General features: G+C 49.1%; 1 protein-coding gene across 1 annotated transcript in view; it reads right to left on the reverse strand.

Annotated features, from left to right (window-relative positions):
* Nucleotides 1–1231: 1231 nt before the first annotated feature.
* The window catches only part of COL4A1 (collagen type IV alpha 1 chain), a 148859-nt gene continuing 131265 nt past the window's right edge, over nt 1232–18825 (reverse strand). Inside the window, exons 42-52 of the mRNA XM_059041904.1 lie at nt 17815–18000; nt 17072–17205; nt 15934–16006; nt 15096–15167; nt 13922–14050; nt 12825–12923; nt 11710–11922; nt 10647–10824; nt 6915–7029; nt 4436–4608; nt 1232–2638 (exon numbers count right to left, since the gene is read on the reverse strand). Coding sequence (XP_058897887.1) covers nt 2557–2638; nt 4436–4608; nt 6915–7029; nt 10647–10824; nt 11710–11922; nt 12825–12923; nt 13922–14050; nt 15096–15167; nt 15934–16006; nt 17072–17205; nt 17815–18000 — 1454 coding nt within the window. The 3' untranslated portion in view covers nt 1232–2556. The remainder of the gene's footprint in view (nt 2639–4435; nt 4609–6914; nt 7030–10646; nt 10825–11709; nt 11923–12824; nt 12924–13921; nt 14051–15095; nt 15168–15933; nt 16007–17071; nt 17206–17814; nt 18001–18825) is intronic.

Genomic DNA, 18825 nt, shown 5'->3' on the forward strand with positions numbered 1-18825 from the left:
GACATGGGTTTTACTACGTCTCCTCCAGAGGGGTCGCCTGGAGAAGCAGGGCATGCCAAATATATGCCTGATCTTTACCTTCTCAGTGTGTGTCATTTCCTTCTTTCAAACCATCAGGGAGACTGAGGGCAATCAGACAAGTATCACTCAAATGATGCAAAGGGTAGGGCACTTCTTATGACACGACTTGTAAGCATCTTAAATCTGGAAGGTTGAAGAGGACAAGAACCCTGGAGTATGATTTTAACAAAATCCCATGTACTCAAAAGTGACCCTGGGGGACACCTTTTAACAATACTGCAGAGCAATCATCTCAGTTCTAATCAAACTAAATGCTTTTTTTGTTTTTTGCATTGTACAAATTAAGTTTAGGGAAACTTCTCATGCAAGTCAAAAGGAGGCCGAACACAGATGCATCCTCAGAACGATTGAGAGGAAGATGTGACAGGAAGATGAGAAGAGAGGGGAAAGGACCCCACTGCACTCTTCTGAGGGGGGTCTGTGTGCTGGCACCGCCCGCAGCCCGGATGGACGAATGATTCCCGGCCCGCAGCTCCTTGCGCACGTTTCTCACTGAATCTTATCTCTCACTTAATCGTCTTCAGGCAACTCTCATGACCGCACTTGTTAACCCAACCATCAGCCCCACCCCTGCCTATTGTAAAACTATAGTTTTCAAATCTATAGCCTCATTTGACACACCTGACAGGTGACAGGTTTCTTCTGCAATAATTTTTTTAACAGAAAATTTCTTAAGGGCTTGATATTCATTTTCATTTATCCTGTACCTCACCTGGTATCTGGAAAATGGGAAGCACACAGTATATGAATGACGAAGAGGTGGATGGATGGATGGATGGATGGATGGATGGAAGGATGGATGGATGGGTGGGTGGATGGATGGATGGATGGATGGTGGATGGATGGGTGGATGGATGGATGGATGGGTGGAGGGATAGATGGAAGGATGGGTGGATGGGTGGATGGATGGATGAGGGCTGCCTGGATGGACAGATGGGAGGGAAGGGGGGGAGGGAAGAAGACGACCAGATTTTTTTTCTTTGTAGTAAATTTCTGTAAATTACACCCAGTCTGAGACTCTCATCTGGAAGAACTACAAAATGAATATGATCTAAATTTGCAAAGCTTACAAATTTATTAGCGGCTTGTGCAGTAACTTTTCCTTTGATGTGTCTGTGGCAAAACTAGCAACAAATTAATAAAAGCTTAATTTTTATACAAATAGTTTTATTACAAATTTGAATTTTTAAGAAATACACATTTAAAGAAATTACACAAAAGGCCTTAGTAGTCTTAAAAACGTTTTGGAGACTTTTAGTAAAATGTCGTTTCAGGCACAGTGGTCCAATCCTGCTCTCCTGCAATCCATCCGCTCCCCTGCTGAAGTCTGAACACAACTCACGAGAAACCAAGGAAGCCGCCTGACTGTGCTTACAGGTCAAAATACCGATCGTCTGATTCGGCAGAGTTATTTCTCACACAAGGCTGCAGGCTGAGGATTACGCATAAAATGAAGGCCTTTTAAGTTTGTTGTTTTTGAAGTCAAGTCATTCAGTTTGTGATTAGTGTTTAAAACCCTGAAGATATTGCATACAGAATAAAAACAAGAAACTCAAAGTACATGTTTTCCTGTAATAGACACCACATCCGTGAAGCCGGGTTTGGTTTTGGCAACACACAGTTTTTGGTTCGGAGGTGAACAATGAAAACTGGTGTTTCACATTCAATACCCTAGTGTTTAAAAATCTCTGTTAAAGGACAACACAGGCTTTTAAAGGAAGAAACTATGTAAGCTTTATTTTAACAGTGGAAATGAAACTACAACTTGACCTGCCTAATTGCTGACATCTATATAAATTACTAAAATATATATATATATTTCATTTCTGCCTACTTTGGGGACTATCTTTGTTCCACAGGAAATCCGTGACTTCTGCAGAAGCAGCTGCATAGTAGCACACAGAGCGGAGAGACCGAAAATTCTCTTTGGTGGGGCGGTCGGAAGACAGGGCTACGGGCCCCCGTCCTTCCCTTTGGAGGCTCCAACCATCGGCTTTACACGCCTATTATTTGTACAGACCGAGGGACCTGAATTTTGAGACAGTTAGACAGTGATATCAACAGACGTTTCACCTGGGGTGTGAAATGGATCTGTTATAATACAAGAACGTACACGGGCTTCGCCCAGGTTGGAAGGTCCCACAGCCCTCCTAGCACCCTTTGGTTTTTCTGATGGGTCTCACTTCACACATCAGTGCACTGGACTGTAGAACAGACATATTTTTTATTTCATCAGAAGTGCCATTTGGGACTTCACTACGGGCAGCTTATCGTGGTCTTGGATTCTCCTTCAGCAAGTAGAGGCCAACGAAGCAGGGTGTGTTAGTTATGCAGATTCCTATCAGGCACCTGACAGTTCTCATACTGGACAGTGAGGTACACAGGATATATTTCTAGAGTTCGTTGCTGTTAGAAGAAGGAGGGAAGGGGAAGGAGTAGCACCATATGTTGTGAAGTAGCTGAGGGCCGGCTTTGTTATGTTCTCCGCATGCACACCTGACAGCGACTGACGTGCGTGCGCAGCTCTCCGGCCTTCAAGGTGGACGGCGTGGGCTTCCTGAAAGGCAGCACAGAAGTCAGGGTCACCGCATGGCTCAGGCCGGCTCCTCGGCCCTCCCTCCCCCCAGAGATCCCCGAGGAACCAGCCTTCACCCTGCCTCTGGGCGGGTACCGCGCCGGGGGGACCCCGCGGCCTCGGCAGTGCCTGCAAGTTATATCATCTGCATCCACCCTCGGGCCAAGAGTACAGGGCGAGTGAGGGCACAGCCAGAGTCACCCACGACTGTGTGACCCCGCCCGAAGCCTCAGCCACTCCCCACCACGGACCCTCTGCCTCTGCAAACTGGAGGTTAACCTTCTGTTCTCTTTTCGCAACGCGATTACAAACACCCCCAGGCTAGGAAGACGTTCTGCTTCCCGGAGACGCTTCACACGCGTCCTAAGCGCTCATCACATGTTGCCGAAGGACAGGACGAGCAACTGGGATAATCAACCGGACTCAAAACACATTCGAAACTTCGGAAAGTTGTTCCCGGCGGCCGTCTGATTACAGGCCAAAGACAGGGGAGGACATTTAGCGTTCCAAATGCTTCCTTTATCCTAGGAATTCCGTTCCTTGACTATTGGAGAAGTGAAGTCTGAACTAAAATGAGGACTCATCAAATCTTTACTCAAATTAAAGTAGCCATATAATAAGAGTAGCTTGTCCTAAAGCTGCGCTGGCTTTACGTTAGCAACTTTGGTGAAAATGCTAGTGCCGCCAAATTATTTAAATTAATGGGATCTTACCTAGTTTTGTTTAAGAAGGCATTTCAGTTAATTGTACCAGGCTGCTGGTTCAGAAAAAAAAAAAAAAACCCAAAACAAAAAACCCACTGTTACCTGTTAACCCTATAATGGGCAGCCCCGGTAGCTAAGAGTTGACGTCAAGTTCCCAGCTGCCTAGACAGTCTCGTGTGAGCTACTAGAAAGGCACCTGGTAGTTTTTTGAGGCTTAGAAATTTACGAGTAGTGAGCGTCTTCCTTCACCTTTATGATCTAAGCTAGAAAGAGACAGGGCCATAGCAGATGTCCACAGAATTCTCTCCGCAAAGGTAAAGACAGAAAGGCTTATCTCCGGGGCCGAGAAGCACTTATTTGGGGGACTGAACAGTAAGTAATTGTTCAGCCCCATCGGCGCCCGCCGTCCGCTCCAGCAGGGCTGCAGCTGGTCCTAAGTACCGGACAGAGGCCTCATTATGCGCTCCCATCCAGTACTGACTGGGCCCCGCTCCAAACTAACTTCAAGGTCAACGGCCACTTGGGACCGTTGTTTTAAAGGTGAAATTTTGGTAATGGAAACGAAAGAAGAGGTTCTCCGTATCCCTTTCGGTGGCATCTGTGCTGAAATTAATTTTCATGTGCGGGCCTGAAAAAGTCACGGACAACTCGCAATACGTACATCCAATTCAGCACGTTATAAACACCGTGAAAACCGAGGCGACTCCCTCTCTCTCCCCCTGCTGGTTGAAGGTACAATGTTTTAAAATGCTCTGTTTGCAGATGTGTCTTAATGACACTGCCGTGGACTCATCTTGAAAAACTGAAAACTGAACTTTTTCTTTCATGACTCTTCAGCAACGAATGAATAAAGCCTGTCACCTAAGCTTTGCCTTTGAACATGGTCTCGATTATCTGCCCACGCAGAACAGAACCAAATATCTTTTCCTATCCTATCCGTGGAAGAAGCCTTCCTAAGGATTGCCGTAGAACCATCTTTGGGACTTTGCACCGGAGCACGTGTATGGATCATGGATGACTGAAAATAAAAGCCACCGGGGGAGGGGGGGCGGGGGGGGCGAGGGGGGCACTTTACTTGAACATCTGGCTTCTTTCTATCGTGGCAAGCCAAAAGCTGTAAGCGTTTGCATAGTAATTGCAAGTCCCGCGGCCGTGGCACTCGATGAAGGGGGCGCTTCTGAACTCTTCCAGGCAGGACCCAGGGGAGGCCAGGGCTTGGCCAGAACCTTCGGCTCCAGCGCTGGTGTGCTGCAGGGAAACAGGAGCCATGAGCCAGAGGCGCCCGCCCACCCCGACGGGCTTCCCGGGCCCTAGGGAAGCGCCGGGGCGCTCCCTCCCGGAAAGCCGCCCTCCCTGTCTCCCGAGGCCACCAGGGAACACGCTGGCAGCCACGCCGCCCCAGGGCCTCACGCCGGGCACACCCAGTGCCAGGAATCAGCCGACCGCTCCTCCCGGGGGTGGGAGGTGACTGGTCCAGCTTCACCAGCATTTCAACAACTGTTTTCTTCTTGGAACACTGAAACCTCTTCTAACCTGGGGCGTGAGATGACAGCCAAAATGTGCAGAGGATGCTGGGACCAACTGATGTGACATCAGACTTTCTAAACAAAATTATATGGGATCATCAAAATCCTTTGTTTGCTACATTAGGTAGCAAAATCCTTTATTTGCTACATCATCCATTTTCTTTTCTTTAAGAAGAGAAAACTTAAACAAGAGGAAGAGGGAAAAGAAAGCTACTATGGTAACTGTTTGTTCAATTGGGTTGAAGTAGGCTCACCTGTCCTCAGAAACCAAGACATAAAATGAATGACATACAAATGGAAGATATGGCAAAACCTCTACAGGACGGCTATTATGGACATAAGAAAAGTGAACTCTGGAATTTTAGAGCCATCAGGGACCTCTGAGGACAAAGCTAACGCCCTATATTCCCAGAGGAGGACCCCAGGATCACAGAACATTCCAGATCACACTTCCCAGGCAAAGCTGAGATGGGAACAGGCCTCTGGAGGCTGCCAGATCCGAGCCCCTCAGCTTCGCCACAAAGCCTCCAGCCTCAGCAGTGATGGGATGCCTGTTCTGCAGAACCTCAGCATTTTGATTTGCTCTTGGTTTTGAGAAATTATGGGCAATCGTTGTTCAGCTTTTTGTATGACACCAGGACAAGGGGCGGGGAAGTGACAGAGCACTTTCCTCCATTCTTTACTCCTTGGATCAAGGGCCTCTTCTGTCAAACTGAGACTCCACCTCGTATTTCTTATGGTTATGGAGTCAAAAGTCCAATCTGCCTTTGAGTCAAAGTTGTATGCTTACATCATTGTGAGTATCTTGATTTCTCTACACCACAGTTTTAACTTTTTTGGCTTTCTTGATAAAGTAGTCACCATGCAGGATTTAGAATTCTCCAAACAACTTGCTAGGGCTTCCCTGGTGGCGCAGTGGTTGAGAGTCCGCCTGCTGATGCAGGGGACGCGGGTTCGTGCCCCGGTCCGGGAAGATCCCACGCGCCGCGGAGCGGCTGGGCCCGTGAGCCGTGGCCGCCGCGCCTGTGCGTCCGGAGCCTGTGCTCCACAACGGGAGAGGCCGCAACAGTGAGAGGCCCACGTACCACACACACACCAAAAAAAACCCGAAAAAAAAAAAGCAACTTGCTAAATTTTGTTGCTGCAATTTTTTTTGGACCCGTTGAAGAGTCTAAATGCAGGACCTTCAACCCAGGAAATCTCACCATCCGACTGGTGAGAATCCAATACACAAGCATTTGAAGAACTGCTTTCCTGGCAACTTCTACACTTGGAATAACGGAGGGCAGAAAGAAACAGTTAAGAGGCCACTTTCCCTGTCAAACAAGTAACAAGGCTAATGATGATTTGGGGGTCAAAGGTACCTACGACCTGGCCACACCCGGGAGTGTGAAGATGGGACGGGCTCACAGTGGAGACGTGGGAAATGTTTGTGGAGGGTCTTTTACCGGGAGTGACTCCAGCGTAACGTGATCGTCCAAGTTCAGAGCTTCTGTGTTTCCAATTGCCTCAGTACTTTAAACTGAGGCAATAAGATAAGCAGCTACAACGGGATCTCACAAGGGTGCTGCGTTTCCTGCTCTAATTGGCTTTGGGGAGGAAGGGAGCACGGGGGTCTGGCATCGGGGGCAGCTGGCGCTAGGAGAGCAGACTCATGTAGGAGGGGGGTGGACCCCTGGGCCCCTGACACTGGCCGGTGCCCCCGCTCTCCTCCTGACTCTAGCTTCTGCTTTGGGGCTTGCAAGCGTTGTAGTAAATGTGTTCCCACCGTGGGCGCGCCCTCCTCTTCCCCCAGGGCGGCGCTGACTCGGAATCTCACCAGGTCACCCAGCTTCCTAGTCCCAGAACAGCCACTCCGTGGAAGAGGGGGGGCTCTGAGCTGGAGCTGGACCCACTGCTGTCCCCTCCCAGGGGAGCAGGCCAGGCTCCTGGGGACGCTTTGCAGGGGGTCCCAGGAGCGAGGGCAAAGAGGTGGGGTGACTGTGGGCAGCTCTTTGGGGGAAATATGGAGTTTCCCCAAACACTTACCATCACAAAGGAGTAGCCGATCCACAGCGAGGACCAGCCGCTGGGGCACTGCGGGATCTGGATGGTCTGGCTGTGCACGGCCATGACCATGGCCGGGGCCTCACACACAGCACACCTGGAAGGCACGGAGCACAGACGCTCAGCACAGCCGAGGGAGGCCCCCGCCTGCTCGCCCCTTTTCCCACTACCCGAGCTCCGCCTCGCCACGCCACCTTGCTGACCCAATGATGTGTTTTACCAAACCGATCGGGTGTCCCCTGCTTGGACGCTGAGGCTTAATTAGGGTCTTCTCATTGGTTTGATAAGCCTGCCTCAGTATTAAAACACTGAACTCAAAACCAGACCCAACACTTGTCATTCAGCCATCTACTTTGTAGCAGGGAGGAACCTGGAAGGCCAGGTTGCAATAGGGACCATCTCCTGAGACGCTGGGGCTGCAGGAGACGTTTGTGTTCTCCTTTGTGTATTTCAGCGTCTTCCAGTGTTTCAGCAATGAGTGTGGATTTCAGCAAACACAATGAATGCTCAAGAAAAAGGAGACGGTGCAATCCATCCAAGGGCTACCACTTCCGGAACAGGGCGATTTGTTTCAAGCCCTGAACCATCTTCAATGTAAGAAGAACATTTAGTGAATTATAGTAACTAAGACAGATGTTAACAACCCCAGGGCTGGCTGTCCGTGTGAGTCTCCTCCGAAGACTCTTTCCAGACCTGGAGCCAACGGACCAGCGAGGGGACCCTGCCCCAGGCCAGACTGGATGTTCCCCAAGCCAGCCTGGCTCCCGCTCAGCCGCTGGGTCTGCCCCCAAGAATCAACGACAGCAACACACAATGTTCTGACTCAGACCTGCTCTACTAAGCGACCCTTTGATGGTGGGAAAACGTTTTGTTGGGAAAAAAAAAAAAAAATTTAAACATCGGCAGTAAAATAATTATATTCAAGTCACAAACTGAACAGAGTACTAACGATGATGATAAATGGCTATAAATGGCGTTAATAATTACACCTAGTTACGCTGGAACATTTGCATGAAAATGGATTAGGAGCGGGAAGGGGGCCGAAATGAGTCGTTCGCTTTTCCGTGTGTGCGCGTGCGCGCGCGCTATTTTCTATTTTATTCACACAAACGCAGATGAATGAAAGGGCTCAGCTAGACAACAGTGACTGAAATTGGCCTTCTACATCTGCCACCATCTGCCTGCCAGACGCAGGAGCAGACACACAGCACAGAGGAAAGTGTGTCATGCCAGGCTCTCTCTGGGCTGGCGGGTTCAAGCCGCTGCAGAGACGTGGTCTGGACCCCGTCCGACGGGTGCTACGGGACAGAGGATCACAGACTGAACGAGCCCCGAGGTCCCTTAAAATCCACACACTCTCATTCCCCATATTACCTATGAGAATGTGAGACCACAGGTAGTTGTGTCAAAAGGCAGCACTAGAACACAGCTCCTACTCTCATAACGGTGGTCTTCAATCCAGAACAATTAAACAGTCCGTAGTTTTTGATGATTCATGTCCGCAGAGAGTCGGAAAGTGCTTAGAAAATTTTGTCAGGATGACAGCAGAAAAGTTGCTACTTTTTCTGCTTAAGAGGAAGGATTTTGTTATTAACTCTTTCTAAAATTAAGCTTTAGGACATCCCCCAAAGGGAGACCTCAGAAGGAACCTGTGAGTCCTGAGAAGTCGTCAGAAACCACTAAGTTAAAGTAACGGTGGGACCTGGGCGCTCAGACACCCAGAGGAATGGGCAGCGTTATTACAAAAGGGGACGTGAGATGTGTGCTTTCGGAGGAGTGACTTAAAGGATGTGACTTCTGAGGTCACATCAGACACCGTGCATCTGTGGGTCAGTTAACAGGGAGACGTGAAAACCCCGAAATGGGCAACGCTGGGGTGTTTAAACAACTCATGGTAACGGGTCCACAGAGAAAAGCAAGTCTCAGACTTGAGGCTTCTCCTGGACCTGCTTCTGGAATGTCCTAAACACATCCCAGAGTCCTGTGTCCCAACCAAATCAAGGTCAATGTCAATTTTATCAAGATGGTAAATAGGAGACAAAACCGAATAATCATTTTCTACCTGTTGTCCAAGGAAAGCTAAACAAAAACACAAAGGTGGTTAGTGGTTAGTTTCTGTTCTTGTGCACCCAGCATGGTTCTGAGCAAGAAAAGTCAACCCAGATCAGCCCACAGGGACCCCCGACACACGGGAAGGACATCTGTGTTTCGAGAGGTGCCTCTCTGGAAGTTACCAATGACTTTCCCCATCTTAAGACCCATGAGACAAGTTTTCTTACAGCTCAAAAGAAAAATCTTAGAAAGCTGTCGGGAGATATTTTGAGGTGCATCGAAAACCGGATTTTTCCAACAGGCATCTCCCAGCCTTTCTGGCCCAGGTCTATGCGGTACATTCTTTTAACAAGACTGTTCTGTGAGGACCAGGCTTCCACACTCTGGAGCTACAGACCCCATAGGTAACCAGTCCACCTGACCATCCAGTGACAGGTGGTCAGCACACAGGGTGCTGGGCTGCTCCAAGCACCCACCCCGTCCCCCTCCCCTCTGACTCCAGACACCTCTCAGCCCACACCACTAGTCTCTCTTCCTATTCAAGAGCTGCTATTTCTCTAAAGGAAACAGAAAGGCTTCCGCTGCTTCTCACTCTCGCTTCCCTAAGGAAAACTTGTCCTGCCTTGTCATTCTTTTCACCCTTTACTAGCTTCGCCTGTAAAAGTAAAATGAGAGACTAGCTTCTCCGTCACACAAGTTCATACCTTTGCCACTTTTCTATTGCTTCCGAGTATAGTGAAGGAAGCAACTTTTAATTAGAAGGAAAGAGGCAAAAGTAGGAAAATCGTGTACTTTTCGGTCACAATCATTTCAATTTCCCATTGTATTTCCCACCAGGAAGACTCCTGGGGACCTGAAAGCATACGCCAGACATTAATTAGTGTGGAAAGCACTTAATTTGGGAAGTCGCTCGAACGTATGCAGTCTCAGTGGGTACAATATCACCTCAAGAGTGCAAAAACGGGTGGGGTGGAAGAGAATGAGAAAAATCGTAGGATGTACACGTTAATGTGCACGGTACATCAGTATCATCTTGTACACATAAAGCACAGACAGACAGTATGTCCGTGGCGTCTTCATTCCTTGGGGACCACCTTACACCTACAGTTAAGTGCCACTGAACTGTACACTTAAAAATGGTTAAGACGGTAAACCGTATGCTGTGTGTTATGTTAGTTTATGTTATTGTTTTACAATTAAAAAATAAAAATTTTTAAAAAGTTTCGTGGGGGGTGATTCCAAAAATATATATATATCTTAAAAGACTCCTTAGGGAGCTAATTATTTAAGAAAGAAAAAAGCTGCAAAGCTGTTCGAAAGTTTGCCGGGGACGCCAGCGACACTGCTGGTTCGTGGCAGGGAAGGCAGCCACCCCGGGTGAGTCACACAAGATAACACGTCTTGTTCCTAAGCCGGGCCTGATCGCACCAGGGACTTGCGCCCTTCTTAAAAATGTTTAAGAAGATACCTGACTTTTACGTCCGGTTATCTGTATGGCTGGTTTCTGGTACAAAGCTCAGGTATCACAGTTAGTACACGGAATGGCGATGGATCCAACGTTTGGGGGAAAATGGAAAAACACACACACATAATCTCTGCCCCGACCGTGGGCTGCTTTTCTTCGTCGACTGCGCGTGTGCCCCGTGCAGCGGCCGGGCTCACCTGCTGATGAAGGGCCTGATGCCCTCCCCGGTGACGGGGGCCATGGACATGGGCATGGGCTCCGGGGTGGACAGCCAGTACGAGTAATCGTTCCGGGAGGCGAAGTTGCAGACGTTGTTGATGTTACAGAAGAGGAAGGGCATCGTGCTGAACTTGCGCAGACAGCTGCCCGCCGTGCCTGGGGACGCGGGGAGAAGACGTCGCTTACCACTCGCGGTCTGCCTGCACGCGGAACGCGAGTGAGCTAGCTGATAAAGACGTCTATCCTACGCGTCCGCTGCGGCGGACATAAAACTGTTCGCCAGTTACAGGAAGAGGGAAATACATGTGCCAAACAGACGGGTACCATTGGGAAGGAGCATTGCGTTCAATGGAAAGTGGTCCAGGCCAAAGGGAAGCCATCAAGAAGTAGCAGGATGAACAGAAACAAAGCAGTTCATCAGTAGAGAGAGACCTTTTCCTGCAACTGAATTCTAGAGGGAACTTAACGCGCAGCTCCTTGTACCACAGCTGGTAACTCACTGGACCGCGTCTTTCATGACATGCAGAGGTGTCTTTATACACGCTTGCAACCTCAGCGAAAGTTAGAGGTGTATAACATTAAAACATAATGCGGTGGAGCAGACCAGAGCGGACTAAGAAAATGATGACAAACACAGAGCCCTCTATCGATCTAAACTAACAGAAGGACAGAGCAATTTTGGACACAGGATAACGTGGACATTTTTAAAAAGAGCGACAGTAAAGCTGCTCTAGTTTATGACTATGAATATGCAAACTGTGAAGTGTGGACTCCAGATATCTTGATCCTACTTGATAATCTGAAGAAGAGGTCAAAAGTTTTACTAATTTAAAATTTTCAAAGAGCCAGCCTTTACGTCTGCCTGGCCTCCCATGAGTAATACGGTGGCCGTTGGTAAGGATGGAGGCAAACGGGACTCTTTTCCTTGACTAGGTCTTGGTGACACTCCGAACTGCAGGACCGGAGCGGGAACACAGCCCAGCACCACCCGGCGCGGGAAACGTGACGTGGAATGAACACACCCATCTGCAGACGCCTCACCCAAGTCCTGGCCGTGCGCCCGCTCGTTGCCTTGTACGTAGAGCAGAGAGTACCCGTAGTAGAGGATTTTGGTCCCGGGGGGACACTGGGGCTCGTCTGTTGTCTGACTGTGCCTGGTCACGAGGAAGCCGTGATCAACAGACGGGGTTCCTGGGGGACCCATGGATCCCGGCAACCCATCAGGGCCAGGCGGACCCGGGAAGCCTCTTGGCCCTGAAAGACAGCAGAGAAATGCGCTTCCTCGGTTACAAACAGGCGAGACTCGGTACAACCACCACCACCCTCGCGCCACCTCAGCTTCTCCTCTCTGCATCCCAGCTGGAGATGCTTTATAAGCGTGCTGCTGGGTGCAGAGCAGAAGCTCACAAACTCAGTCCAATGAATGAATGAAATATGTGAAAATATAAATATATGGATAAGGGACGTAAATGACATGACTCCATGCGTGTGTTCATACGGCATTTGGGAGCTCCTCTGAGGGAGGATTATTATAGGATGATTAAGAGAACCGTCTTTTAAGGTAGCTTCCCAGCCTCAGCGGCCCAAAGCCAGCGTATGGAATCAAGGGTGGAAGGAAGCTGCCGTGCAGGGTGTCCTCCTGCCCCCTGGGAGACGAGGCTGGCTGCAAGACGTTCACAGGCCTCCTGCTGGGCTGGGCCCTCTGTCTACTTAGCTGCACCCTCAGCCTTTGGCATCCCAGCCAAGATGGGACGTCTGAGGTCCTGCCTCTCGGGAAGCAGACCAACCTTAGCCCCCGCCAGTCAGTGGCCTTCCGGCCAGCACGGCACTACCACGCACTACCCTTGTCCTTTGCTCAAACGGCGTGTCTGAGCTGCAGACTCTTAGGAAAGCAGACAGGGCCGTCCCTAGTGGCCTTCTCTCAACAACGTCTGGGAGGCACTGAGCTTTGATCAACATGTGTCTCCCTACACAGGAAAGACCGACGACAACCCTTAGCTCCTCTGTAAGGTCCCGTTTCTCCGAAGAAACAAACTTCTACGGAAATCTTTCGAGAAACACTTCCTTTTGCAGGTTCCCATAGGCCTGGGCCTAAGGCTTCTAACCCCCAGATGCAGAGAGCGTGTAGTGAGGTTGGGAGAGCACAGCAAACCTACCAGGAGGTCCAAAGGGTCCTGCCTCTCCTTTCTGGCCAGGGGCCCCATCGAACCCGGGAATACCTGGTGGCCCAGGTAAGCCCACAGATCCTGTCACACCTAAAGGGAGGAGAAAGAATTCAGGATCCGGTTGTGCAGAGCAATAAATTGGCTGTATCTTTTTCTTCCCTTTTGAAATGTCTTCTTTGGCCCCCCGAGAGGGAAGCACGGGGCCTCGGACTACAGGTGGGAGAGCTTTCCCAGGAAGCCAGAGGCTAACACACACGCGGCAGCCTGACACCCACACGGGGTACGCGCCTCCTCCCGGAATTCGGGCTTCCCCCCGGCTTCTTGCTGTTGCTCTTGTTACTGTTGGGCACACAGTTTGGGGAAAGGCAGTCACGTGGGGGTAGGGAGAGATGTGACGCACTTTCATTTTCTCAGGGGCTTCCCCCCTCTCGGCCGCGTTCTGGTGTCTCAGAGAGCGTTTAGGCACCGGGTTTATTGACGTGGGTAGTGTTTTTGTTTTCATGTGTACGGTTTATTCCTAGGTGGTTAAAACAAATTTTCATGGATGCTACCTTTCTACTCTAAATGTTTTCATTCTTCTTTATCTTCCATCCCCGACTCCTCAGCAATAGCTTTTGAAGTAAGGAGTGTTTAGCCCCAATAAGCAGAAAGATTCTAGCTTAAGGTGTCCGGGAACCACAGGGCTTCGCACAGATCTTGGCCACTTGGGTAGAGCTTTCGGGCCGCCGTGGAGAACACCAGTTCGTACAATTCGGGAGTGCTACTCCCTGCAGAGTCCCCCGTCTCCCGGCCGGGAGAGATGCTTTTCCCATTCCTTTGCCCATGTGTTTCTAAGTGAACGTAGAGGTATTGAGTTGTGTGCTGTCCTAGCTTTTCTTGGATTTCTTTTTCTGACCTCGTTAGGCCTCTTCAGAAACTTCACCTGGTTTTGACATACACCGAGGGAAGGTAAGAAAGTCACCTTCAAATACGTGTTTACACAGTCACTGCCCAGAGGCTGTTGTGCGACACGCAGCTGAAGAGGAAACCCCGCCCGGGTCAGCTCCCTCCCGCCTCCACAGCCCTCTGCACAGCGCGGTTATTCCTACCTTGTTGTCCTTTGGGGCCTGGAGGTCCCTGAAGCCCTTTCAGACCTGCGGGGCCCTCAGGACCAGGGAGCCCTGGCTCCCCTTTGATGATGTCGTATGGCCCCGGGGGGCCCGGAGGGCCAGGAAGACCTGTGGGAATCAGGGCAGCCACTGGTCAATTTCACCGTCCACATTCAGGGCAGAAACAGCTTCTGACATGAAACCCAATCAAACGCAGTGCTTCTCAAAAGCAGAATCACGATCAAACACACAAGGGACCAGGTCCTCACGACGAGACACACGGGTATCTGCGCATCTCTATTATCTAACCTAAAATCCTGAATCCTCGGGACTGGAACAGACCTCGGGGTCACCAGTGTCAAATGTCCACCCAGATCTGGAGGCCTTGGTGGACCCCTGACCCAAGGGGAAGCTCGCCCCCCTCAAGGAACCACCCCTCACGTGCGGAGCTCCAACAGGTGAAATTAGGACTTTGTTCTCGTATGCATCTGAGATCTGCCTTACTGCACACCAGAACCACTGGTCTTAATGCTTCAATACTGAGTAAACGTAAACCTTCGTCTGCTTGACGGGTCCTGAAGTACACGGAGCAGGCCACGTGAAGCTGGGGGCCTCGGGTCTACCGCAGCCTCCCTCTCCTCCGTTCTCTCGCTCCTCACACGTTTCCCCATTTATTTTCTCCCCGAATAATCCACTTCTCAGTGCATTCTCGTTGCTCACGCCCTCTCTTGAAACACGGTCTTGAAAACTAAACGCAGCCCTCGAAATAAGCTCTGACCCCCAGAGGCCAGGATGGGATGCAGACTCCCTCGGACCACTTCCTTCTAAGACCAGCTGTGTCTCTGGAGCCACTCGGCACGTCTGGCTCCCCGTGGAGAAGCCCAGGCAGCCCCTTTCTTAGAAGGAACTCCATACTGTCCAGCCATAGTTTGTTCAGTCTGTGAGACGGATTTCGTTCCTGGTTTTTATGGTTGATTTCCATCTGCCCTCAGAGCCTGTGAGATTTTGTCTCTCACCCCTTTCCACTGGATTTATCTCAGGCACAGATTTAACAAACTTGACTTTCAGGACAAGTCATTGGTAAAAATGTCAACTAGATTAGCCAAATATGGGAACCCTGCCAAGTGGCCAAAGAAATTTCAGCTGCTGTTTTCTAATGGCCAAATTCTCTTACCTTTAGTTCCAGGGAAACCTTGGTCTCCTTGGTCACCTTTAACTCCCTGAAGGCCAGGGAGGCCTTTCTGCCCTGGAGGAAAGTAAAACACTGTCTTTGCACGGGATTCCAAACGATAACCGTGTGTGTGTGAATACACACAGTATGTACATATATGCACACACATGTACACATACGCTTGTGTGTACATATACACACCTACATATACACGTATAATACATGCATATACACACGGTGAACACATTTCCAATTGATGCACATGGAAGAAAAGAACATAACTTGTAGTCAGCTATGTAAAACTTCTGATGAAACTCTTCTTTCTAAAACCCAGAAGTCACATTTTTCCAAACATGCAGCAAACCATAAAATGGTCCCAACCAGTGGAAGGGCACGTGATTCTGTTTTTGGTCACGATCTGGTTCACACGTGTCCCCAACTAGACCACACGATGCCTGCGAGCTGAGAACTTGTTGTATTCACCTTTCACTCATATGTACCTGATGCTGCAGTAAAAAAAAAATCAAAGTGCCTGGAAGCTGGTAGGCACCCAATAAATATCTGCTTCAAACATTAAAAAATTAATGAATGGCCCAAATCCATGACTTCTCATGGAGATGCAAATGGTCCACTGATTCTTAGTAAGAAAATCAGAATGTCTTTATACTGCTACGCATGCGATTCTACAAACGGGGCAGCCACCCAGAAATGGCATTTTAATTTGAAGAGAACAGGATCCTGTACTGCAACCATGCTATAGGTCTATCAACAGGAAAGCACCAGGGGCTGGGGCTCTGGTGGCAGGTAAATGTCTTCAAGCGGCATCTCCCTTATGTCTTACCTTGAAACCCCGGAACTCCTGGAGGTCCCATATCACCCTTAGCACCTGTAGCTCCTGGAGAGCCGCCGACCCCCTAGACACACAAAGAGAACGTCAGTCAGGAAGCTCAGGAGACACAGGTCCCTCAAGCAAGCAACTGGTAGTCAGGAAGTTGGGAACAGCCCCTCCGTGTTCTGAAGTAGCTCTGTGAACAAATGTTGCCTTGTGGTGGCTTAAAGATGTAAAAAGAATGACCAAACCTCTGTGTGTGCCTAAATCAGGGGGCTGGAAATTGCAGCAACCTGCTTCAGTCACTCTGCCCCTTCTTCCTGCCCGCCTGTGTGGTAAATTCCAGGAGCAGGTGTAGATCTTACATCCCACTGTCCCCACCCCATAGCACGATGCCATGAACGGAGTCGAAACTCCCTGAACATTTGTCATGGCAACATCTCAATCGATCAACACCAAAGAACCTTTCTGGATGACTTTACTCCCAACACCCAACCACAGTGATTTTGCTTTAAAATTAGCTTCGCATCTTGTCTTAAAAGTGCTTTTAAATATGGAAAAAAAAAACATTAAAAATACTAAAGAAGGGTTATTTTCCTCTATAATACAGTGATATTTTTGTATTAAAAAAATACCTTAATTTCTAGATATTTCAACAAAGTTGTTCCTTTCTCAGTATATAAAAAGTTGTAATGTTTCTTTGCTTTACTTTATTTTAAAAAGTGCCATAAGGAAAATTACATGCACAAATATATATCTATATATGTATACATATAATGCACACATGTATACACAGAGATAGACAGACACTGAATAGCACTGGGCATAGGGATGTATTTCTATGTTACTGAGGCTTTCTTTTTGCATCATTTGTATATAGATTTTTAAACCCAGCATTGAACTACAATCTCCAGTAGCTAACGTTTCACTTTTGACGGTTTGTGTAAAACTAGATTTTGTAAAAAATTCTGTAACGGTTGCCTACCATGATGCCAGTAAAGATGGCTGATTACTTGCCAGAGAGAAGGGGCTGATTCAGGGAGGATCTGGGCGTGTAACACACATGTAACACACATGAAGACACGCATACACACACAAGTATTATCTTATGATCCTTTTCAAAAACAAGACCTGCCAAGGGACAACTCACCGGCATACCCTGGAATCCTGGGTCTCCCTTGGGCCCTGGAGCCCCAGGAGTGCCCGGCCAGCCTGGGTTTCCCTTGTCACCTTTCAGCCCATCAAGCCCAGGGAGCCCTGGAGGCCCCACGGGTCCCGGAAGCCCTAATGGGAGACACAGAAGTCCCACGTTTGAGGTCAGAGGGTGGTTTTATGTATAAGTGTCACTGGGCTGTGGCCGTCACCACTGCCACCCAACTGTCCCCAGCTGTCCCACAACAACATCGTATTAAGCTGCATGAGCCCTGAAGACACCCGGGCAGGTCCTAGAAGGAAGCATCTCCTCGACCGGCAGTGAACGTCGATACAAGCACCACAGTCTCAGAGTCAAGTGCCCTGCGGTGGCTGTGCTCAGGGGTGGCCGTGCCGTGGGGCAGCCACCTGTTCACGGGGGAACAGGTGTGACAGAAGCTCGTGCTGGTTTTAAACAGGCAGCCACACATGGCATTTGTGCTCCAGTCCTTTTCAGTAACGGCTTTCTCCCTCTCCCTAATGGCTTGTTCCTTGAAAGAAGGAGCACAAGAAAAGCACCGACCCAGTGGAGGCCCAGGTAAAAGGGGCCCAATGTCTTAAGCAGTTTCAATAGTAATAACTGTTGCAAACTTCTAAATAAAAAGCTCATTTGAGAGTTTAATTATTCCAATTTCTTCGATACTTGTGTATGTTTGTGCCTCTGTTTCAGTCCCAGCCCTGAACCGAGTGATACACCCTTACCTGGCAGGCCAGGCTGTCCCTGTGGGCCCCGGTCTCCTTTGCGCCCCTCCACCGCGTGGCCCGGGGTGCCTGGCAATCCCGGCTGCCCCTGTGGCCCCGGAGGACCCATGAATCCTTGTTCTCCTTTGGATCCAGGAATTCCTGGGCTCCCAGCTAAGCCTGGGAAACCCACGTCGCCCTTTGAACCTAAACAGTAAAGACAGGTTGAGATCACGGTGAAATGCAGGGAAGAAGAGAAACCCAGTGCACCAAAGAGGAGGGAGGGGCTTCCAGAAGGACCCAGGAGGAAACCAGAGCTGGTGCCCTTCTCTCTCCTTTTTATTAGATAACGTGCCAGACTCCCGCCACAGCCCCCATGAAGAAGAGAAAGCTTAGGGTACAAAGAAACTTCAACCGCTCTCTACACTTTTTAAAGGTGGTGTTCTATGGCAAAGGCACTTGAATATACGTGTAGACAAGCCTGCAAGGTAAGGCATTGCTGAAATTAAGGGCTTGTTCTACCAACAGGTGAATGAATAAACAAACCATGTTACAGCTACACCATGAACACAACTCAGCAAGAAAAAGGAATAAACTATTGACACAACGAACAGCACAGGTGACTCAAATTCATGATGCTGAGTGAATGAAGTCAGGCGAAAACGTACATGCTGTAGGATTCCATGAATGTAAAATTCAAGAAAATACAAGCTAATCTACAGTGCCAGAAAGCAGACCAATGGTTGCTTGGGGTGCAGGTCGGGGTGGGGACAGGCAGGAACAGAGGCGGGTGACAAGGCAGCCCAGGAAACTTTTGGGGTGACGACGCATTCACTGTCTTGAATGTGCTGATATTTTCATGGGTGTGTACATACATCAAGATTTAGCAAATTGTACACTTTAAATATATGCAGTTTATTAGATGTCAGTGATACCTCAATAAAGCTGTTTAAAAAAATTTTTTTAAGTGAGAGCCTGTAGAAAAAAACCCTGCATGTTTAGTTTTAAACATATTACCCCAAACTTGCCAAC

This window comes from Kogia breviceps, chromosome 16 (genome assembly GCF_026419965.1).
Source record: "Kogia breviceps isolate mKogBre1 chromosome 16, mKogBre1 haplotype 1, whole genome shotgun sequence".
Lineage (NCBI taxonomy): Eukaryota > Metazoa > Chordata > Mammalia > Artiodactyla > Physeteridae > Kogia > Kogia breviceps.